This window comes from Acinonyx jubatus, chromosome A2 (genome assembly GCF_027475565.1).
Source record: "Acinonyx jubatus isolate Ajub_Pintada_27869175 chromosome A2, VMU_Ajub_asm_v1.0, whole genome shotgun sequence".
NCBI classification, from domain to species: Eukaryota; Metazoa; Chordata; class Mammalia; order Carnivora; family Felidae; genus Acinonyx; species Acinonyx jubatus.
Window position 1 is genome coordinate 146,751,940 of NC_069383.1, and position 21,417 is coordinate 146,773,356.

Below are 21,417 nucleotides of genomic sequence, written 5' to 3' on the forward strand. Positions count from 1 at the left end.
GCCGCCCGGCCGACCTGCACCTTGCCTCTTCCCGCAGGAAGATACCTCAGACTGCGGCCGCGGAGCTTCCTTCCCGCCGTCGCTGGGCGTCCTGGTCTCCCTGCAGCTGCTGCTCCTCCTGGGCTTGCCTCCTCGGCCGCAGCCCCAAGTCCACGCCCACGCCTCGCGCCGCGTCTGAGCGCCCCCTCCTGCCCCTCCCCAGGCCTCCCCGCCTCTCCCCTGCCCCCCCCCCCCACACCCCGCCTTAGAGCCTCGCTTCCTCCCTCACCGAGGGACCTGAGTAGCCAGGCCCAAGTCTGAGCCTTGGAAGGGGGGGGGGGGGGGTCCCAAAGGAGGGTGCCGCAGGTCTTTGGCCCCCAAGCCACATCTGGCCGCCGAACTGTCAAAGTGACCCCAGACCCCTTATTCCCACTGGACTCACCCGCCCCTGAGGGCTGGGACAGGGAAGCCACAGTACTGGTGCCAAACCAGGCCTCCACTGCCCACCCTGCCCCAAGGCTCCCTTTGTGTGGGAGACCTAGGCCCTGCCCCAGCTGGACTTCTCTAACCTGGCCCTTATGTCCCACCCAGGACCAAATCTGGATTCCCTGGGAATAATGAAGTTGAGATGGGCAGTTTGAGGCTTGTGCATCCCGTCTTAAGTCCTGGCAGGAGGGAGGTCCTGAGGCAGCCCCTCAATGGCTCCTGCCCGTATCAGGCCTACAGCCACCTCCCACCTTCTTCCAGCCCTGCAGGTGACAGGCTAGTGACAGTGACACTGGCTCAGACACAACCCCATAAACACCTGGAGCCCTGAGGGCAGAAACTGGATTCACATTAGACTTACCTAGGAGGACGAACACACATACACAGACACACACACACACACACAAACACACCATGGGATGGGGTGGGGGTAGGGGCTCACAAAGCCTTACACAGGGCAGGGGGTTAGTGGGAGGGTTGGCACATGCACACTTCATCTGCTCACTGCCCACCTCTAATCTGACCTGCAGCCCAGCTGGTCCTCTGTCTCTAAAGCTGAATGTCAAACAGTGCCAAATGCTGGGACAGGGGGTTCACCTCTGTCCCACCCTAGCCACCAGTGTCCTGGAAATGTCCCTCACCCCACCAGGTGCTCATTGTAACCATTTCGCACTAGTGTCAGGCCCCCAGCAAGACCACATGCCACTGCCTGCACCTCTTGGCAGAGGAATCTTCACCAGACATTGCCCTTTGCCTTAGCCAGAGTGACATAATCACTCCTGGCTGGGCTATCCCACCCCCAATCTGGCCCTTACACACTCAGGCCTGTGCTCCACTCCCTGTTTCTTCACACTCACACAATGGGGGAGGGGGAGCAAACTGCTCTCCCCTGCTGAACACACACGTGCACGCATACACACACACATGCACACACTCTGTGCACACACAGAGGCTGGGCCCAGGCACATGTCTTCACACCATTCATTCTGATCATTTCCCCCATAGGCATCCCAGCCTGGGGGCAAGTGGGGGATGGGAGAGCAGGGGGATGTGGCCAAGAGGCTCAGATGGACTGGGAGGAGGGGGGAGGGTGATGCATTAATTAATGGCTCCATTAATTAATGTCACGTTGCTTGTTGCTTTCTCAGTGTGTGTGTATGGTCCATGCCCGCTGCTGGTGCCAGGGTGGGCACCCATGCTGTACACCCAGCCTAGATGCCAGCCATGTCTTGCGGGGGCGTGTGTGTAACTGTAGTGTAGTCAGGTGCTCAATGGAGAATATAAAAATAAAAAAGAAACATATACAGAAAAATAAATATATATTTTAAGTTTAAAAAACAGGAAAACAGACAAACAATCCCCATCAGGTAGTTGTCCAACCCCCAGCTGGGTCTAATCCTTCTCATCACCCACCTGACCTGGCTGCCCCCTCACCTCGGGCTCGGGGGATCTGTGGGGGACTGGGGGGCCATTTCCTTTTCTCTGCCCTTTTTTTTTTTTGGTTGTTGTTCTATTTTGTACAGACAAGTCAGAAAAACAACAGTGACAAAAAGTCAAGAAACTTTGTAAAATATCGTGTGTGTGATTCCTTGTAAAATATTTTCAAATGGTTTATTACAGAAGATCAGTTATTAAATAATGTTCATATTTTCACTTCAAATGGTTCCCATCCACTGTGTCTGCCTCAGGGTGGGAATTGGGTAGCTTGAAGACAGGTAGCCATGACCTCAAAGTCCCACCTAATATTCAACTGGGAATGAAGGCTATTGCAACCCAGGTACCCAGTAGGTGTAGGGCATGACGCTTCCTGGGCTTCCTAAATACCAGATCCTTGACATCCTGCATCTCAGATAATCTCTGAGAAAAGCTGTCCTTAAAGGCCAGGATGACAGAAGAAAGAAGACAGATGAAATTTGAGTTTAGGTAGGCATCTAGCCATCAGGTCAGACCACCAGGGCCTAGTGGGCAGGTCATCCACTTGGAGCGATGAGTTAATACCTGGCCCAAGTCCATGACCTGGTGTTTGAAGGTCCATCCTGCTATCCAGAGAAGGCCAGGGTCTGGTCCACCCATAAGCATGACCATGGCTCCTTTTCAGTTGAGGGGAGGCCCAAGGCCCAGTGTTCTCCCTGGCTGCCACTGCTCATTCTGGAACCCAAAACTGAATCAGTTTCTGTGAATCCTCTCAGACCTCCCTCTGGCCTGCCCTGTGCCCTTGTTCATTTTAATCCCAACTCTCTTAATAATCAACCCTACTTCCATGTGACCCTTCACATTGTTTTCAAGGAGAGAAACTAGTAACCACCAGCACAGAAGTTTCCTTCCCCCCCCCCCCAACAGAGGTTTCCTAATACTGCTGATGCTTACTCACTTACAACACACTTTGCACTCACCTGGTAGGCAGTCAGCTTACACCTTAGACTTGGTACTAGTTTATCCCCATAGACAGATAAACGAACAGAGACTAAGTCTCCTCTCTTGGTTGGTGAGAAAGGCAAGAAATCAGCAAAGGTTTCAGCTAGAAACCTGAGGTGACCTGGTTGGGGGGCACTGGATACTAAATAAATGCAGGAGGACATTCTGGGCCTTACCAAAGACACTCTTCCTCACTCCTCCTGCAGTGGTTGGCCACAGAGCAATGCCTAACTAGTAACCCCTGAGAGAGCTCCCATGCCCTCCCATGCCTGCTCGGTCCCAGGATAGGGTTGCTAGATAAAATGTAGAACATCCAGTCAAATTTAAAGTCAGATATATGATGAATTTTTTTAGTATGTTTCCAATATTGTATGATACAACAATACTAAAAAAACTGGGGACATGCTTACACTAAAAATTATTCACCTATCTGAAATTCAAATTTGACTGAACACCCTGTATTTTGATTTGCTAAAGCTGGCAACCCTCCCTGGCATCAAATTAAAGTCCAGACCCTAGACAAAGAAAAGACTGTCAACACCTTTTGTAACCTAGAAGGCTATGCACAGGTCGGAAGTTGTACTGAGATCAGTGGCTGAAAGGAAGGGATTCTGCACTTTATACATGTGCTCTGTCACATATAATTGTTTTAACTATATGCACATTTTTAAAAAGTAAATACACCAAAAAATCAGTTTGCACAGGACACAAACTGCTGGAAGCTACCAATGCAGTGAAGTGAGGGCCCTGGGCCACCCTGGCCCAAGTCTGTGGGGGAGATCTCTCCTCCTCAAGGCTAGAGATAAGAAATCTGTGATGGGGAAGAGAGTCACTAAAAGCAGTCCAGCCTTGCCATTTTGGGGACAGGAGACCTGAGTTCAAGTCGCAGTGCCACCACACTTGTAACAAGGGCAGCCTGGGCAACACACTCACTGAGCCCCCAGAGTGGACTGGCATTTTACACCACAGTCCCCTTGAACCCTCACCGTAAAATTATCTCCATTTTACGTCCATGAAATTGAGGAATCTTAGCCAGTGTCGCACAGCCGCCAAATGGAAGAGCAAGAATTCCAATCTGGGTCAGGTCTCATACACCCATACAACCTGGATCAGACACACACCACCAGGCTGCGGAAGTTTCGGAGTCCCTGCACACTGGTACGCACACCAAGACCATCAACATTCTTACCCACACACCTGTCCACAAAGACCACTCAGAAGTATTCAAATGTACATGCACGGGGCTACTGTTCCCAGGAAATTCAGCAAGCGCGTGTCTGCAGTTTCGCTGCCGCGCAGGTACCCGCAGCTTTCCTCCAGGTTAGCGAAGCTATTGACTCCTCCCCACTCCCCGACAACAGGCGGAAACTGTCCTGAGTACTACAACTCCCAAGCACACCTTCCTCTTACCAACTGGAACGGCCCGGGAGCGCAGCTTCCTGGAACTTGTAGTTTTACCCAGAAAGTTGATATCCGCTCGTCCCCGGCTTCGGCTGAGGACTCCATGTCCCAGCATGCCGCAGAGCCGGAAGGGCATCCCACCGCCGTCGGGAGCGCGCAAGCGCAGCACCCTGTTTGTCGGTGCCTGGGAAGGGAGGAGGTACGGTCGTAGCCAAGACCGAGGCCGAGCCGGAGCTGACGAGACTTGACTGGGGCCCAGAACTAGGCTCCAGTCCCACGCAGATCGTAGGGCCCCCGAGTGGATGGAATAGGCCGAGCCCTGAGATCAACGCCAGCCCGGTCAGCTCGGCGCGGGGCCCACAGGGCAGGCAGGCGAGCAGACGTGCAGAAGCCTCCCAGGGCCTTCCCTCAGGTCCCCGGCAAGGGGCCTAGGCCCCGGCCCCGCGACCAGGCCCAACTTGACCCTTTGGGACCGGAGCCAACCCGACCAGAAGTGGAGTCTTCACCGGGGCCATAGGCCAGTGACTAGGCCGGGCCCGGGCCTCCCGTCGGGGCCGGACTGGGGCGAGGCCCCGGGGAGGCCCCTAACACACTAGACCTTTCCCCCAGGCCGACGCCCTTCGGGAAGATGCAGCGCGCCCTACCGGGCGCCCGCCAGCACTTGGGGGCCATCCTGGCCAGCGCCAGCGTGGTGGTGAAGGCCCTGTGTGCGACAGTACTCTTCCTCTACCTGCTGTCCTTCGCCGTGGACACGGGCTGCCTGGCGGTTACCCCAGGCTACCTCTTTCCGCCCAACTTCTGGATCTGGACCCTCGCCACCCATGGGCTGATGGAACAGCACGTGTGGGATGTGGCTATCAGTCTTGCCACGGTGGTGGTGGCTGGACGTTTGCTGGAGCCCCTCTGGGGGGCCTTGGAGCTGCTCATCTTCTTCTCAGTGGTGAACGTGTCAGTGGGGTTGTTGGGGGCCTTCGCCTACCTCCTCACCTACATGGCTTCCTTCAACTTGGTCTACCTTTTCACTATCCGCATCCACGGAGCCCTGGGCTTCCTAGGTGGTGTCCTGGTGGCACTCAAGCAAACCATGGGGGACTGTGTGGTCTTGCGTGTGCCCCAGGTGCGTGTCAGCGTGGTGCCTATGCTGCTGTTGGGGCTGCTGCTGCTGTTGCGGCTGGCCACGCTGCTCCAGAGCCCAGCACTGGCCTCCTATGGCTTTGGGCTGCTCTCCAGTTGGGTTTATCTTCGCTTCTACCAGCGCCATAGCCGAGGCCGAGGAGACATGGCTGACCACTTCGCTTTTGCCACCTTCTTCCCTGAGATTCTGCAGCCCGTGGTGGGGCTGTTGGCGAACTTGGTGCACGGCCTCCTGGTGAAGGTAAAGATATGCCAGAAGACAGTGAAGCGCTATGATGTAGGTGCCCCGTCTTCCATCACCATCAGCCTCCCAGGGACAGACCCTCAAGATGCAGAACGGAGAAGGTACTGTGGAGTATTCCAAAACCTTGTTGAACTAGGAGAGTATTGATCAAGCCCCATATCGTCTGTTATACTTGCTGTATGTTGGCTGGCAGCCAAGGGTCAGGTGGTGGGGCAGACTCAGAGAGAAAATCCAGTTTGTGGTTTTGAGAAACTCAGCATGTAGGAGTCTGGGCTCCAGTAGATGTTTTCCAGCATTAAGGAGTGAAAGTTGCCTTTCTCACCACTCAGGCTACTTAACAAGCCCCAAGAAATGCCCAGTGTCCTTTTATACTGTGTGAGGGGTTAATGGCCAGATACACATAATCCTAATCATGTCAGAAACTCGGAATCCTAGACACTGGTCCTATGGGAGCCAGAAACGACCTGCTGGTCCTTTTTCCCCTGTGAGGGAGGAACAGAAAAAGAGACCTGGGATTCTTATTAGGCAGTCTGGGCCACCCCAATTTCAAAATGCTGAGCCATGTCCTCTTCCTGGATCTTAAAAACTCATATGCTGTGCTTCTCTGCCACTTATTGAGAGGGAAACTTGGGGTACTACACCCCGTCCTTCTAGCATGTATGTGTCACCAAACCCAGGGGACAGGCCATGTGACCCACTGTGGAGTCTGCTGACCACACAGGGAGTGGAGACAACCTTTTTAATTATCTGTAAACCAAGCCATCTGCACCATCTGGAGTCCCAGATGAATTATTCACTGAATGCACCTTGGCCAGGGCAGGGCAGATCTTTTTTTAATCCAGCTTTCTGGCTCGTTCTCTCTCTCTCCCAGGTCTGTTGACTCACCAGAGTGGTAACAGCTCTATTTCCAACACTATTGTTGAGAGTTTTTGGTTTTTTTGAGGCAGTTCTTTTAGTAGTGAAGCCTGGAGCAGGCTTTGTTCCTCCTGTCAGCTTCTGCTTTTGCTCACCTGTGAAATGGATTCTTGGCAGACAGTTTTATGAATTCAGCTGAAAAGTTATCCCTGTGCTTACTCTCCATTGGGGCTGTGGATTTCAGTGTGGGACACACCCCTTTCATGAAGGGGTTTCCAGCAGGGGAAGGGCTGCAGATTACTATGGCCTAAGGTGGTGGATGTTGAAAAGTACACAAGGCATGCTGCGGGGCATAACTGTTGGCCCTACAGTTTGTGTCTATGGCTGATGAATTCTAAAGACAGGTCTGTCTTCATTTTATACAGTGGAGAAGATGGGACCAAGAGGGTTGGGCCTGGTAGAAACTGAGCTGTCCTCAGCTCTACAGGTGGGGCCAAGACACGGTGGTGACTCCTCCTTTAGTGAGAAGTCTTGGACTGTTAGGGTTGGCTGACATTTCAAAACACCTCTGCTCAGGCCCAAGAAAATGGCAGGTTGGGGTAGGCGAGGTTGTCAGGATGTGGGTTCTTGACGTAGCCTTATGGTTGTTACTACTCCAAGCAGTTGGACATCTGGCAGCATGCCACTCCCAAACCCAAATGGCTACTAGTAGTGGGGAGACAGGGTTTCCTATCTTTGACTCTTGTGAGGAAGTGACTAGCATGCTATTACCTCTCTATATTGGCAGACTTTAGACAGAACTGACAAGGCAGTCTCCAGGATGGAAGCCTGGGTAGCACAGGGAAGGACTGTCCTGTTTATGCCAGTTCGCCATGTGTCAGGCTGGAGGAAAGGGTGGAATTGTGCTTGGGTTTTCTGCGCCTGTGTTCTTGTTGCCTTTTCTGTCACGTTCCCTGGTATGGTGGAGGTTTTGGTTCTCTGCTGGAACTTGGAAGGCTATTACAGGCTGTTCCCCCATGCTTGTAGCACAAACAGGTTGAGGCATCAGGGTTTCATAGTGACCACTAGTGAAAGTTTTGCCTGGCAGCACGGGCATTCTACCTCCTGGTAGACTAGGGTCCCAAGTGCACGTGTATATCTTCTAGTCAACTTTCCCATTTCCCCCCAAGTGAGATCCAAAAGGATTTGTCCAGTGGAACCAGTAAGCTTTGGCCTGTGTCCCGTCCAAATGGGCTGTTCCTCCTCTTTCTGCAAGGACTTGGTGTTCACTGCTCTAACACCGGTAGTGGTGGCTTTGGGGATTCTTCTGGGAAGGAGAACATTAGAGTCAGGAGGGGTGGGCTGACCCAAGTTGGACCTGCTTCCCAGGTTGAGATCCAGGATAGGTGCCTGCATTCCAGCATTCCCCACAGACCCTTGCCAGGAGACTCAAAACACCCCTAATGAGGAGAGAGGAAGAAGTAATAACTCTCTCCTTGGATGTGATACCAGTGCCCAGGCAGAAACTCCCATGTTCAGGGACTCCTTCCACCCATCTTTCTTGGGGTACCAACTCTGCCCATGCTTAGGCACCACCCTCAGAATCATTCGTGGGACTGGCCTGGTGGACAGTATGGCAAACACCCTGATGGCCTTCTCAGCCTGAAGGTGCCCTGGCTATGAAGGGGAGGCTCTACAGCCTTTGGGTCCTTCTTCTGATGGCAGAGGTGGCCCTCTCCAGTCCCTGGGAAGCCCTGGGCCCTGCATGGTGAAGGGGAATACATAGAATTCTGAGAGAAGTCTGGGTGGTAGGGGGAGTCAGCTTCATGGGGGAAGAGTACAGGGCATGAGCCAAGTGACTTGTCATCTTTCCTCTGGCTCCAGGCAACTGGCCCTGAAGGCCCTCAATGAGCGTCTGAAGAGAGTGGAGGACCAGTCCGTCTGGCCAAGCATGGATGACGATGAAGAGGAGGCAGGGGCCAAGGTGGATAGCCCCCTACCCTCAGACAAGGCCCCCATGCTCCCAGGGAAGGGGGCTGCCCCAGAATCCAGCCTGATCACCTTCGAGGCAGCTCCGCCGAAGCTGTAACTCCAGACCACCTTGAGTGTAGGCGCCTCCTCTCCCAAGCCCCCCCTTGACACCTCTCAGCTACTCCAGGGCAGACTGCTCTGAGAAGGAAGAAGGGCTGCTGGGGGTTTCCACAGCCTTCTGCTATCTCTCGCCAACACTACCCAGGACTCTTGCTACCTGGTTCCAACTCCAGACAACCACTATGCCAGGCATGGGGCCTCTGAAGTGTCAGCCAGCCCGGGCCATCTGAGGTAAGACTGTACCTCAGCAGACAGCCCCAAGCAAGTGGCTGCAGGGACAGTGGTGCCACACCTCCTGGGCCAACCCTGATGCCTGACACTGGTTGCCAAGAGCCCTGAGCCAAGGCAAGGATTTGCCAAAAACGTTCTGGGGGTCCAGCCAGTGCAGGGCTGCACATTCCTGCCCACCCTCAGAAAGACTATGTTCATGTGAAAATTTCTGATTCCCTCTGCTGTGGCTATGGCTGCTTCTTGGCCAGAAGAGCCACGGCTCCCAAGTATTTTCTACAGGACCACTTGAGTGGGCAGTGAAGCCCAGCCTCGCAGTATCAATAAAGCAGTTCTTTGAGGTATGGCTCCTGGGCTCTATCAGACCACCTTGGGCAGCCCCCTCATTATGTTCAACTGCAAAGTTAGGGACTTTACTCTAGGTTCAAGGGCTTGGTCTCCCTGCCAGCTCCAGCTGAATAAGAAGCCTATTGCCCCCACTCCCCCTACCCCCACTGTTAAACACCCTTCCCAGAGCTGTCACTTCCAATACTTACTCATGTTCTCTCTCTCTCTGATTCCCAGTCAGGGAGGCTCTGCCCAGAAGATCGGATGGTTGAGGGCCTCTCTACCATAAAGAGTGTTCTTATCGATTGCTCACTCTCAAGACAGTGGTCAGTGCTTGACACCTATGGAAACAGCCCATCCCCAGCTCCCACCGTGTCACTGTCCACATCTAACCACCAGTTTGGCGATGCCAGCACAGTATGCAGGTGGGAGAGTGAAAGGACACATAGCTGTACCATCTAGGGCCACTCATCTAGGGCCCTGGGTGGCACGGAGGGCACAGGAGGCTCAGCAGCCAGATCTCAGAGCTCATGTGCTGGGAGAGCTTCAGCCCCTCAGTGAGCAGCCAGGGACAGGGGTCCCCATCTTGCCTAGCTGCCTGTTTCTTCACTCTGACAGCATTAGTGAGAACTATCCCCAGTTCTAAGCTATTCCTCCCATCCGGTCTTTTCAGTCATTCTTCTTTATTTTGCTTTTTTCTCTCCTGTAATTTCCAGACATACCAGTACAAGTATGAGTTGAGTTGCTGGGGAAGTAGGTTTGCAACCCCAGCTTCATCCAGACATCATCCATAAGCTCCTCTGGGACAGTACAGAAGAAAAGGGGAAGCACTCCACCATGAGGAGCAAGCAAAAAATGTCACACACAAGACTCCTACTTTAGACTTCCCCAGTGCCTGAGATGTCCTCATGACTTAGCTGAGAAAATCCAGGAGGCCCCAGCCCCCACTACTACACTGAGGGGCAAATCCAGGCTTCTAGGCTGGGAAGAGCTCATGGCTGGATCCTTTTGCGGTACAGGTAGGCGTTGCTCACCTGACTCATGATGACCAAACTGGTAATGACAGGGCATAGCACAGCAAGGTACCAGACCCCACCAGTGACTGTGGCGGTGAACCAGAGGGAGCACATGCCCAACAAGAGGCTGGCACTACCCAGAAGGTAGCCCACTAGCCCAGAAGTGGCATGGTATAGCTTGAGCTTAGCCAGGGGCCAGCGGGGCAGCAGTTTAGGGTAGAGCAGCCCCACCCCACCTGAGCACTGCAACCCGGCCCACAGCACAGCTATCAGCCCTGCCCGCCCATGCCACGTGGCCAGGTGGGCTTTGCCAAGCTGTTCCTTATGGAGGATGACAAGACCTAGGCCCAGCAGTGCACACAGCAGGGCCAGCAGCTGCAGTACCCAGTGGCAGCGTGCTCGGCCCTTCCGTGAGAGGGAGCGCAGCAACGAACTCTCAGGAGAGAACACCAGCAGTGCCTCGGTCATCAGGAAAGAGAACTGGGGAAACAGGGATGGGAAACTAAGTCAGGAAAAAAAGCTTCAGATAACTTTCTAAGCTGCCAGTCACTGTGGGCAGATTCCCCCTCTCCATTCTCTACCCAATGACAAGAGTATCCATTTGGAGGGGCAAGAGTGGGGAGCTCTATCAGGGACAGGACATCTGCCCTTAGTAACTGGCAAGAGGTATATACCGCTTCCCATTTCTTCCTAGGTGCTATTTTGAAATGTCATGTCTGCTACATTACCCAGCAAACACAAGGTTTGAGATGTGGCAGTTATAAATGATTCACAAGCTTTGTTTCCCTAACACAGGGCTGGATACAGTTACTTGGCAAGAGCTGGCCACATGGGTGCACTATTTCAGGGAAAATTAGATGCATCACCATAAATTAAGGTAAAAAGAGACACAGGTACACTCAAAAATCATTTTCCAAGCTTCTTGCCTGGAGGTGGATAAAGCCTCATTTTGTGCTTAGGCAAATTTGCCCTGGGTTTTGAACATTCTGGTTCAAGTCTGATTTATATACTACAGGCAGGTGTTGGAGCATGCGACTCCTCCAGTTCCACATTCCACCCCTCCAAAGAGATATTAAGCATCCATAAGGATTCAGAGGCTACCCGGGCTACCACCCGGAACTATGCTCCCTCCCGCCCCTAAGAGCTGGCCAGGGCCACTACTTACAGCCAGAGACATAAGCATGGGGTGCCAGGAGAACAGACCTGGAATGAAGAGGAGGCTTTGTGAGGCTGAGGCAAGAAGAACCCAGCCACACCGATCCCTACAGTCTGAGGAAAACGGGCAGCGCATCGCCCAAGGAAGTGCTGCCAAAATACTAAGGCCCCTGTTACTGCAACAAGCTGATCCCACACCTATCCTTGCTTCCTGGTCCCTCCGTGGAGCAGAGGCCATGCTTTGCCACTCCTCTGGCAGGCCTCCCTCCTTCTCCTAGCACTTCACACAAGGCAGCCAAGTGGAGCACCAAGACAAGGAAAGAAGAGCCAGGTACTCTGGCCAAACTGACAGAGCCCCCACACTCACTTCCTCCCCACTTATTCCTCCAGCATACGATGTCCCCCAGCCAACCAAGCCTTTCCCAGGAGTCAGGCCCAAGGCTTCCTATTGCTCCTGCTCCCCAGGAGAAGGGGCACTTTCCTTCCCAGAAGTCAACTATGAATTCTACTTACTGGAGCCAGGCCTGGCAAGCACAGCCACAAAGATCGTAAAGCCCAGGGCCACAAGGTGGGCAGCAGCCCCAGAGGCAGTGCGCAGAGCTCGGTAGATGTGTGACTCGGTCTCCACAGAAAGGGCCATGGTCAACCGGGCCAGTGGCTGGAGCCTGAAAGCATAGTAGAATGAGCAAGGGTCTCAAGTGCCTGCTGTCCACTCCTCACACTGGAGCAAGGGTTGCAGGGCAGGAATGCCACTCTCTTCCAAGAAGTAGGCGAGGGCTGGCAGCCTGTCAGCTGTACCCAGTATCTGAACTGACACTGATCACTGGCCCACCTTCCAGGTAGGATGCGCAAGGCCGAGTAATAGACTACAAATCCCAGCGTGCATCACGCCATCGCCGGACGGGAGCGCCAGCAGGAAGCGCGTGAAGCGCTACGGGTATTGTAGTTCCCATCTGCTCCCGACTTTACAGCCTGAATCCCTTCGCGCACAGTCTCCCCACGTGCCGCTGGCATGCTGACCCTACATGCTAGGGACTCGCCTGCCTCACCTGCAGCACTGACCCGACTTGGTGGTTTCTTCCCAAGAAAGCGGGATACTCAGGCCCCTGTCGCGCGCACTGCAGCTCCGTCGCGGAGCCGCTTTACTTCCGGGTGCGACGTCTACCCACCCGGGACTGCCTGGGACAAGCTTCCCCACCCCCGCGCCACACCTCTCCGTCACGCTGCGCAGGCGCCGTTGGGCAGACAGCGTGACGGGTGTGAGTGCGCAAGCGCGCTTGATCCACCATCCAGGCCTTCGGGCTGTTTCCGATGGGTGTTCGCAGGGGGTCCAGCCGTCAGAGACTACAGACCTGGGCTCTGCTGGCGCCATGGGCAGCGGCTGCCGTATCGAATGCATATTCTTCAGCGAGTTCCACCCCACGCTGGGACCCAAGATCACCTATCAGGTGCCATCCGGGCTCGCGGGGCTGGGGGCAGAGGGGGACGGGGAGAGGGACGCTCTCGCGAGCTCAAGCAGGCTGCCTGGAAGCAGAGGATTCCCGTGCCCCGTGCTGCACGCAGTCACACCACTCCTTCATTCATGGAGAATCATTAACCGAGAGAATACTCAGACCCAGGTCCCAGGCTCCCAGTGTTGGGGAGCAAACAAACATCCCATAGACAGTGACTGTGAGAAATCGGGCTGTGGGGACCCAGAGGAGGTATCAGTTCCCAAGAGAGGTAGGGATGCGCGGTCCTACAGTATCCCTGGATGCTTAGGAATTTAGATGGAGGCGAGTGTGTGCCAGGTAGGGGAAACAGCATATGCAAAAGACGGGAGGCAGGTGAGAACCTGGAGTGTGTTTGGAAACACAAAGGAGTAGTAGGCCTGGGTGGATGGGAGAGAGGTGAAACGCTGGACAAGAGGGCTTAGTCCTTGGGGGTCCCCCAAGGTATTATGCCTAGTCCCAAGGTCCACTAAGGGGCCTCTTGCCACTCCGCCTCCCAGGTCCCTGAAGACTTCATCTCCCGGGAGCTGTTTGACACAGTCCAAGTGTACATCATCACCAAGCCAGAGCTGCAGAACAAGCTTATCACTGTGTGAGGCCCTAGTGGGGAAGGCGGGGGATGTCCCAGGAGGAGAGGACAAGTTTGGGAGCAGAAAGAACCTGACTCTGTTCCCACCTGTTCCCCCCATCCAGCACAGCCATGGAGAAGAAACTGATCGGCTGCCCTGTATGCATCGAGCACAAGAAGTACAGCCGCAATGCCCTGCTCTTCAACCTAGGCTTCGTGTGTGATGCTCAGGCTAAGACCTGTGCCCTTGAGCCCATCGTCAAAAAGCTGGCTGGCTACCTGACCACACTGGAGGTCTGCAACACAATGGGCTTGAGTGGATGGGCAGGCAGACAAATGTTTCCAAAGCCCTCCAGACCTAGGAATCTGCCAGGGCAGGATGCTGGCCAGGGGTCCCAGGGTGTGCCCACCATGTTGTCCATGCTCCATTCAGCTAGAGAGCAGCTTCGTGTCAACAGAGGAGAGCAAGCAGAAGTTGGTGCCCATCATGACCATCTTGCTGGAGGAGCTAAATGCCTCAGGCCGGTGCACTCTGCCCATCGGTATGGCCCAGCCTTTGCAAGGACAGCAAAGGGGTAGAGGAAGAATAGGAACATAGCAGGGGAAGGCAAGCCCAGCCATGGACAAGACTAATGAACAAATTGGTGGCCAATAAATAGCCATGAGCTGGCTTGATGATGTCCAAGGTCCAGTGCATGTTAGGATTTAGGATTTGGAGGCCATGCTTCATGTTCCTTGGGCATATTCCTTTCCCTCTCTGGACCTATCTCTTCTTCCATGAAAGGGGAAGATTTGGGGTGCCTGCCTGCCTCAGTCAGTAGAGCATGTGAGTCTTGATCTGAGGGTCGTAAGTTCAGGCCCCACATTAGGCATAGAGTTTAAAGTAGAGGGGAAGGGGGAGACTGGCCCTACCCAGAGCTACCCATCTCCATCAAGGGCTTCTGGGAGGACCGGAGGGTAATTGAGGGCCTCTTAAAGGAGATGACACTGAAGATATGGGTGGGTCCCCTGCAGATGAGTCCAACACCATCCACTTGAAGGTGATTGAGCAGCGACCTGACCCTCCTGTGGCCCAGGAGTATGATGTGCCTGTCTTTACCAAAGACAAGGAGGATTTCTTCAACTCACAGTGGGACCTCACCACACAACAGGTGTGCTAGCCCTCCCTGGGTATCATCACGTAGAGCTGGCCACAGCCCTGGCCTCATCCCATCCCTGCTGACCCTGCCCTGCCCTGCCCTGCCCAGATCCTGCCCTACATTGACGGCTTCCGCCATGTCCAGAAGATCTCAGCAGAGGCAGATGTGGAGTTAAACCTGGTGCGCATTGCCATCCAGAACTTGCTGTAAGTGCGGCAACAGTCACACTCAGGACAGGGTTGCTAGCCAGGAAAGAGCCCTGGGACCCTGAGTGTGGGGGCTGGGAAGGCATGGCCCTCAGAAGCTGAGCACAACTATCTCCCCCAGGTATTATGGCGTTGTGACACTGGTGTCCATCCTCCAGGTAGGTGAGTCTGGGGTCTGGTTAAGCAGAGAGTGGATCATGTGGCTTGGCCAGACTGGGGCTGTGTCAGACTTGCAAGCCCCTCACTGAGCCCCCTGTGCCTCCTGCTACCTTCCAGTATTCCAATGTGTACTGCCCGACACCCAAGGTCCAGGACCTGGTAGATGACAAGTCCCTGCAGGAAGCGTGTTTATCCTATGTGACCAAGCAAGGTAGTGGCGGGCTCTCGGGGAGGCCATCTTCGGGAGGGCAGAGGTACAAGCAGATCTGACCCCTGGTGCCCACAGGGCACAAGAGGGCCAGTCTCCGGGATGTGTTCCAGCTGTACTGCAGTCTGAGCCCTGGCACTACTGTGAGAGACCTCATTGGCCGCCACCCCCAGCAGCTGCAGCGCGTTGATGAACGGTCAGAAGGGGATTCCCAGGGGCATGAGGGGTTTGCCTGAAGGCAGATACTCTATATCTCTCTGGAGCCCCAGGTTAGAGAGGAATCAGGAGATTCCCAGTGAGCAGAATCATGTGGCACTGCTAGTCCAGGCAGGCTTTCTGGAGATGATGTGTTTGGAGGCCAGTCTGGTCACTGAGACGAAATGGGAAGGGAGACTGCAGGAAAGAGTTGGCCTGGCTGGAGGAAGTCCTGGCCAGGGCATCATCCCCCTCTCCCTCAACCCCACCCCAGGAAGCTTATCCAGTTCGGGCTTATGAAGAACCTCATCCGACGACTACAGAAGTATCCTGTGCGGGTGTCTCGGGAGGAGCGGAGCCATCCTGCCCGGCTTTACACAGGCTGCCACAGCTACGATGAAATCTGTTGCAAAACAGGTGGGGGCAGGCAGCTCAGCTAAGGTTGGGGCAGGGCAGGGTGGTCAAGTCATGGTTACTCACCTCACCTGCACTGTCCCAAATAGGCATGAGCTACCACGAGCTTGATGAACGGCTGGAAAATGACCCCAACATCATCATCTGCTGGAAGTGAGACTGGGGTGGCCTGGTCTAGGCACATGGCTGTGGCTACTCTGTCCTGCTAAGCCTTGCCTGGTACATGAGGGCTAGACCAGTAGACTAGTCCATATTGTCTCAAGGTTGACCCTCACTTCTGTGAATAAAATCACCCATTTCAACCTGTCTTTATTGAGTACCGCCTCTAAACCAGCCATTGGAGAACTGGCAGTGAAATAGCTGAGGTCCTGGCACCCTGGTGTGCCATCTGGTGGGCAAGACTGGCTATGGACAAGTAAATGTGCTGGGTAATTATAAACTGAAATAACAGCCAGAAAGAAACAATCAGGAAGCTGTGATGAAGAATGACTTGGGGTGGGAGCTGGGGCTGTCCTGGATTAAGTGGGCAAGGAAGGCCTCGCTGAGGTGACTTGAACTGAGGCCTGAAGGAGGAAGAGTATTCCAGGCAGAGGGAACAGGTGCAAAGTAAAAGCAACTTTAGGATGTATGAGGAACCTGGGGCATCTGGGTGGCTCAGGTGGTGGTGGCTCAGCCGGTTAAGCTTTCAACTTCAGTTCAGGTCATGATCTCACAGTTGGTGGGTTGGAGCCCTGCATCACGCTTTCTGCTGTCAGCAGGAGCCTGCTTCAGATCCTCTGTATCCCTCTCTCTCTGCTTCTCCCCCCCTCAAAAATAAATAGACATTTAAAAAAAAAAAAAAAAAAAAGATGTGTAAGGAACCCAAGAGAGGCCCACTGGGGCTGAAACATGGGAAGCAATGGGGAGAGGGACAACAGATGAAGTACTGAGGTAAGGAAGGGGCAAGACCTTAATACTGCAGAATTGCTGATAAGCTGCTTTGGACATTATTTCGAGGACTAGAAGCGTCCACAGAGTCACCTAGAAAAAGACTACAGCAGTTACTTCATGACATGTGCTGGCAGCCTGCTAGGCTAGAATGGAGAGACGTGGGCACTGGGCAGTACTTTAGGGGATAGAGCCAACAGGTGGAGTCGGGCAGGAGACATACTGGAGGCAGGAAACCACGCAGAAGCGGTACAGCCGAGGTAGAGCTGCTGCAGGAAGAGCTGGTGGGGGCGAGGTGACCCCATCCCCGTGCGGGTCGATTTGATGTCCTAGGAGGAAGCCTAGGCCACCCGAGTCCGGTACTCAGGGCAGACCCGTGAGCCGCAGGCGGTGAAGGAGAAAGTTCTGGGAGTCCAAAGAGGGCTAACTGCAGCCGGAAAAGCGAGGGGGGCGGGGGCGGGGCCGGAGCCTGCGCAGCGCGCGCAGGCGCTGGACTAACCGTTTCCATGGCGGCGCGGACCCACGCGCCCCAACCACTCCGCAACGGCTGTATCCAAGACGTCGACCCTGCGAGTCTCGGTCGTCCTCGAGAGCTTCAGCACCCTCACTTCAGCGTCGGCTGCTGCCCAGGGTCAGCTGAATCCTGCCTTCCCGCTCTCGGTCCCCGGCCACAACATGGGCGACCTGGAGCTGCTACTGCCGGGGGAGGCTGCCGTACTGGTGCGGGGGTTGCGCAGCTTCCCGCTGCGCGAGATCGGATCCGAAGGGTGAGGCAGCTGGATCAGGGTCAGGAGGAGTTTTGGGGTCAGAATCCTTGAATGGGGGACTACAGGCCTGACACTGGGGGGGAAGGGTACCCGGTGTGGAAGAGCCTCCAGGTGAGAAGACAAAGCTCAAGTTAGGGGATGTATGGTCCTGAGCCCTCTCTGGCCCCTTGGGATCAGGTTAGGCTTCAATAGGACCCGGGCCTCACTCCACTCCTAATGCACATATGTGCACCCAAATGCACATACACCCCTGCTCTCTGGGACAGATGGAACCAGCAGCATGAGAACTTGGAGAAGCTGAACATGCAGGCCATCCTTGATGCTACAGCCAGCCAGGGCGAGCCCATCCAGGAGCTGCTGGTCACCCATGGGAAGGTATGCTGGGGCCACAAACAGGGTTCCTGCCTTCCTACCACCTTCCACACCACCACTCTACTGCTCAAGAGTACCCTGGGTGCCTGTGCTTCCCTCTGGCTGGTACACTTGTCTTCCCCAAGGGAAAAGAGAGGAGTGTGTTGCACATTTGACTTTGCACCCCTTTGGATAAGACCCTGGCACACCAGGCCAAGTGTGAGGTGTGGGTTGATTTGGAAGATAATCATGGATCATACAACAGCCTAGGCTGTGGGGGGAGGGCCTAAGTTCTAAAGACATCCTTGAATAGTCTGTCAGGCCAGAGGGGGCCCTCACTGAAAAGGGGGTGGGGCTTTGGCATGGAAGGAGGCACCCTTCCTAACTTGAGAGAGGAGTTGGAAATCAGGGATCAACCTGGCTGGAACATGAGCCAGGAGGTGGCTGGAATAAGTGACCTGAGATATCACTTGACAAAAAGCTTCCTCTGTGAAGAAAAGGTGGACCCCCCCCCCCAATGGGGGTGAGGGTAGAAGACTAGGAAACTGCAGGGCCCAGAGTAAGAGTGAGGTCAAGACACACCAGAACTTTGGAAGGACAGAGGACAGAGACAAGAAGAGAGAGGGCATGAGCAGGAGAGCCAGCCTGAAGGAAGGTCTGGATAGAGGTAGAGGGGACAAGGGTGTAGGTGCAGGGTGGAGCAAGGCAGCCTAGGGACAAAGCAAGAGCCAATAACAAGAAGCATTGAGGATGTCCCCAGAGAGATTTTGAGGGCAGCTAGAAATGAAGGTCTAAGGTGCCGGAGAGAGGTTGGGAAGGTGCCTACGAGGAGAATCTAGGAGCCCAGAAGAGTTTGAGGAGAGTTGGGCTGGGCTGAGCCAGGGATGGGAGCATTAACAGGCCAAGGTAGGCCTACTTCATCCGTCCTTCCCCTCCCCCTCAAAGATCCCGATGCTAGTTGAGGAGCTGATTGCAGTGGAGATGTGGAAGCAGAAGGTGTTCCCTGTGCTGTGCAGACTGGAGGACTTCAAGCCCCAGAACACTTTTCCCATATACATGGTGGTGAGCTGGGTTCCTGGGTCATATCCTGCCCATGCCTGTAGAGGGCCCTGGACTAGAGAAGAGAGATGGTAATAGCATCCTTCCTTCAGTATCCCCAGGCTCTGTCCTCTTTCTCTGACAGGTGCACCATGAGGCCTCCATCATCAACCTTCTGGAGACAGTATTCTTCCACAAGGTGAGGCATCAGCCCTGCCCACTGGCTACTGCTCCCAGCAAGGGCCTGACAGGGAGGGAGGTTGTGTCTATGTGGAAAGAGCATCAGAGACAGAATGTTTCCCATCTGCCTGCCTCTCAGGAGGTGTGTGAGTCAGCAGAGGACGCTGTCTTGGACTTGATAGACTACTGCCACCGAAAACTGACTCTACTGGTGGCCCGGAGTAGCCATGGTGGCCCTCCTGAAGAGGAGGAGTGCCAGTCCAGCACCCCCATGCAGGTAGACTGAGGTTCCCTGGGGGTGTCAATGGCTAGATCAGGCTCTTTTGAGGCCTGGGCAGCAGGGGGTGGCCCAGCTTGAGCACCATGTCGCCCCCCAGGAGCTGCAGAAGCAGGCAGAGCTGATGCAGTTTGAGATCGCATCGAAGGCCCTCTCAGTGCTGCGCTACATTACAGACTGTGTGGACAGGTGGGCAGCTCTGCCAGGCCTGGGACCTTCAGTGGAAGGCTGAGAGCCTGGGCCTTTAGCTTCTGTTCGCTTCTCTCCACCACCACCCCTAGCCTTTCCTTGAGCACCTTGAACCGCATGCTCAGTACCCACAACTTGCCCTGCCTCCTGGTTGAACTGCTGGAGCACAATCCGTGGAGCCGGCGGGAAGGAGGTAAACCCTCCCTGAACTGCCTAAGCCCCAGCTCACTGCTTCCAGAACATCCTCCAGGATTTATGGGTATGGGCAGACTGCACACACAGGCAGACAAACTCTGCCCATTAGCCCATAGAGGATACCAGGATGCCTCACCCAAGATGGGCTTTGACCTGGGCTCCGCAGCAGGCAAGGCCTGTTTGTCTACTACCAAGGACTCCCCTGCTCTGGAGCAAGCAGCACCCCCTCCTGGGCAAGTCGTGCACTTGGGCAGCACCCCAGCCCATGCAGCTGTCTGACTCAGAGTGTGCAACACCTGCTCCCAGTGCACTGGTTCTTCTCCCCAGGCAAGCTGCAGCAATTTGAGGGTGGCCGTTGGCAGACAGTGGCCCCCTCAGAGCAGCAAAAGCTGAGCAAGTTGGATGGGCAGGTGTGGATTGCCCTGTACAACCTGCTACTGAGCCACGAAGCCCGGGCCCGCTACTGCTTCACCAGCTTTGCCAAGGGACAGCTACTCAAGGTGGGGAGCTCCTCCTGCATTGGTACCACCCCATTCCACCCCATCCCACCCCTGCTGTTTATCACTGTCCACCTACATCAGCCCCAGTCCTCTTTCCAGACCTCGGACCTCAGGTGATGAAGCAGCTAGTGGCACAAGGTCCCCACACGCACCTCAACCCAGCACAGCCTAGGCCCTCTCTGGTCAGCACCACTTCACACTGACCTCCCCCGGATTCCCTTGCAGCTTCAGGCCTTCCTCACAGACACACTGGTCGACCAGCTTCCCAACCTGGCAGGCCTGCAGGGCTTCCTGGCCCACCTGGCCCTGACTGAAACCCAGCCCCCTAAGAAGGACCTGGTGTTGGAACAGGTAGGGACTAGCAAGTTAGTTGCTCAGGACCACTGTCCACTTTGCCAGCTCCTCCCTGACACTTTCCACTTCTCTCCCTCAGATCCCAGAAATCTGGGAGCGGCTAGAGAGAGAGAACAGAGGCAAGTGGCAGGCTATTGCCAAGTACCAGCTGCGGCATGTATTCAGCCCCTCAGAGCAAGACCTGCAGCTGCAGGCACGAAGGTGTGGCCTGCTGAGTGGGCAGAAGGGGTGGGAGATACGAAGAAGGCATGGACACAGCGGTGCTCTTGTGCCCCCACTGGCCAGGCCCAACCAGGCTTTCCTGACCTCTTTCCTAGATGGGCTGAGACCTACAGGCTGGACGTGCTAGAGGCAATAGCTCCAGAGCGGCCCCGCTGTGCCTACTGCAGTGCAGAGGCCTCCAAACGCTGCTCGCGATGCCAGAATGAATGGTATTGCTGCAGGTGAGGGTATTATAGGACCCTGGACTCCTAAGCCACACTTCCATACCCCCCACAAGCACTGCATGCTCACCGGCCCACCTGCCTGCAGGGAGTGCCAAGTCAAGCACTGGGAGAAGCACGGAAAGGCTTGTGTCTTGGCAGCCCAAGGTGACAGAGCCAAGTGAAGGCTACAGCCGCTGAGGGCCACCCACCCATGCGGTACAACCCACTCAGAATGTGCCCTGGACCTCAGGATCTCAGCCTAGCGTCTGCCCGAGCCCCAGCTTCCCAGGTGGTGAGCACAACGGGGGAAGGGTACAGCTGCCGCCCCATCTCCTCCAGTAAAGCGCTCCCCACTTCCTGCCCTACCCAGCGGGTAGGCTGAGGGCGCTGCCTCAGCAAGCAGGAGGCCTGGGCGGGGGCAAAGGCAAGGGCCGGATGTGGGGACCCTGTTGGTCTAGCACAGTAAAGCTGGCCTCTAGAAACAGTCTGTCTCTGAGTGGCCTTTTGCGGTGGTCGTCGTCGTCG

At 55.1% G+C, this 21,417-nt stretch overlaps 5 protein-coding genes across 19 annotated transcripts in view; 4 read left to right on the plus strand and 1 right to left on the minus strand.

Annotated features, from left to right (window-relative positions):
• CACNA2D2 (calcium voltage-gated channel auxiliary subunit alpha2delta 2) overlaps positions 1-2,280 on the plus strand; it is a 143,851-nt gene extending 141,571 nt beyond the window's left edge. For 2 of the 9 annotated variants that reach the window (XM_053219323.1, XM_053219324.1), the window contains exon 37: positions 38-2,279. In XM_053219323.1, coding sequence (XP_053075298.1) covers positions 38-178 — 141 coding nt within the window. In that variant the 3' untranslated portion in view covers positions 179-2,279. Of the gene's footprint in view, positions 1-37 lie in introns of all 9 variants that reach the window. The other 7 variants (XM_053219325.1, XM_053219326.1, XM_053219328.1 and 4 more) reach the window with 5 other exon arrangements.
• Positions 2,281-2,791: 511 nt separating this feature from the next.
• Positions 2,792-17,053, minus strand: LOC106979267 (transmembrane reductase CYB561D2). 4 transcript variants are annotated; one of them, XM_053219331.1, is made up of 4 exons: positions 16,840-17,053; positions 11,824-11,975; positions 11,321-11,358; positions 2,792-10,635 (listed from the first exon to the last, which is right to left on the minus strand). In XM_053219331.1, the coding sequence occupies exons 2-4, from the start codon at positions 11,948-11,950 to the stop codon at positions 10,132-10,134; spliced, it is 669 nt and encodes a 222-aa protein (XP_053075306.1). In that variant the 5' UTR covers positions 11,951-11,975; positions 16,840-17,053; the 3' UTR covers positions 2,792-10,131. The 4 variants fall into 4 exon arrangements, with proteins under 4 accessions (XP_053075306.1, XP_026894609.1, XP_026894610.1 ...); XM_027038808.2 differs by lacking the exon at positions 16,840-17,053 and adding an exon at positions 12,522-12,709; XM_027038809.2 differs by lacking the exon at positions 16,840-17,053 and adding an exon at positions 12,360-12,510.
• Positions 4,432-9,156, plus strand: TMEM115 (transmembrane protein 115). Its single transcript, XM_015077102.3, has 2 exons — positions 4,432-5,760; positions 8,378-9,156. Exons 1-2 carry the CDS (start codon positions 4,910-4,912, stop codon positions 8,580-8,582), a joined length of 1,056 nt encoding a protein of 351 aa, XP_014932588.1. The 5' UTR covers positions 4,432-4,909; the 3' UTR covers positions 8,583-9,156.
• Positions 12,625-15,997, plus strand: NPRL2 (NPR2 like, GATOR1 complex subunit). The gene is made up of 11 exons (XM_015088213.3): positions 12,625-12,758; positions 13,301-13,392; positions 13,494-13,662; positions 13,802-13,910; positions 14,383-14,519; positions 14,616-14,713; positions 14,835-14,871; positions 14,990-15,083; positions 15,159-15,276; positions 15,550-15,692; positions 15,779-15,997. Exons 1-11 carry the CDS (start codon positions 12,681-12,683, stop codon positions 15,844-15,846), a joined length of 1,143 nt encoding a protein of 380 aa, XP_014943699.2. The 5' UTR covers positions 12,625-12,680; the 3' UTR covers positions 15,847-15,997.
• ZMYND10 (zinc finger MYND-type containing 10) lies at positions 16,139-21,376 on the plus strand. Of its 4 annotated transcripts, none has more exons than XM_027038799.2 (12): positions 16,139-17,383; positions 17,650-17,758; positions 18,680-18,796; positions 18,918-18,971; positions 19,092-19,229; positions 19,306-19,418; positions 19,511-19,611; positions 19,941-20,113; positions 20,339-20,464; positions 20,547-20,668; positions 20,785-20,910; positions 20,999-21,376. In XM_027038799.2, the coding sequence occupies exons 1-12, from the start codon at positions 17,292-17,294 to the stop codon at positions 21,072-21,074; spliced, it is 1,347 nt and encodes a 448-aa protein (XP_026894600.1). In that variant the 5' UTR covers positions 16,139-17,291; the 3' UTR covers positions 21,075-21,376. The 4 variants fall into 4 exon arrangements, with proteins under 4 accessions (XP_026894600.1, XP_014932470.2, XP_026894603.1 ...); XM_015076984.3 differs by having other exon boundaries at positions 19,330-19,418; XM_027038802.2 differs by lacking the exon at positions 20,339-20,464.
• Positions 21,377-21,417: the final 41 nt, after the last annotated feature.

Bases quoted from the DNA above. Each gene is read 5' to 3' on its own strand.
- TMEM115 (XM_015077102.3), top strand. From the start codon at position 4,910: ATGCAGCGCGCCCTACCGGGCGCCCGCCAGCACTTGGGGGCCATCCTG. The intron at 5,761-8,377 runs GTACTGTGGAGT...CTCTGGCTCCAG, and splicing joins CAAGATGCAGAACGGAGAAG to GCAACTGGCCCTGAAGGCCC.
- NPRL2 (XM_015088213.3), top strand. From the start codon at position 12,681: ATGGGCAGCGGCTGCCGTATCGAATGCATATTCTTCAGCGAGTTCCAC. The intron at 12,759-13,300 runs GTGCCATCCGGG...TCCGCCTCCCAG, and splicing joins GACCCAAGATCACCTATCAG to GTCCCTGAAGACTTCATCTC. The intron at 14,872-14,989 runs GTAGGTGAGTCT...GCTACCTTCCAG, and splicing joins CACTGGTGTCCATCCTCCAG to TATTCCAATGTGTACTGCCC.
- LOC106979267 (XM_027038808.2), bottom strand. From the start codon at position 12,709: ATGCATTCGATACGGCAGCCGCTGCCCATGGCGCCAGCAGAGCCCAGG. The intron at 11,359-11,823 runs GTAAGTAGAATT...TCTTCATTCCAG, and splicing joins GCTTGCCAGGCCTGGCTCCA to GTCTGTTCTCCTGGCACCCC. The intron at 10,636-11,320 runs GTAAGTAGTGGC...CTGTTTCCCCAG, and splicing joins CCATGCTTATGTCTCTGGCT to TTCTCTTTCCTGATGACCGA.
- ZMYND10 (XM_027038799.2), top strand. From the start codon at position 17,292: ATGGGCGACCTGGAGCTGCTACTGCCGGGGGAGGCTGCCGTACTGGTG. The intron at 17,759-18,679 runs GTATGCTGGGGC...TCCCCCTCAAAG, and splicing joins TGCTGGTCACCCATGGGAAG to ATCCCGATGCTAGTTGAGGA. The intron at 19,230-19,305 runs GTAGACTGAGGT...GGGGTGGCCCAG, and splicing joins AGTCCAGCACCCCCATGCAG to CTTGAGCACCATGTCGCCCC.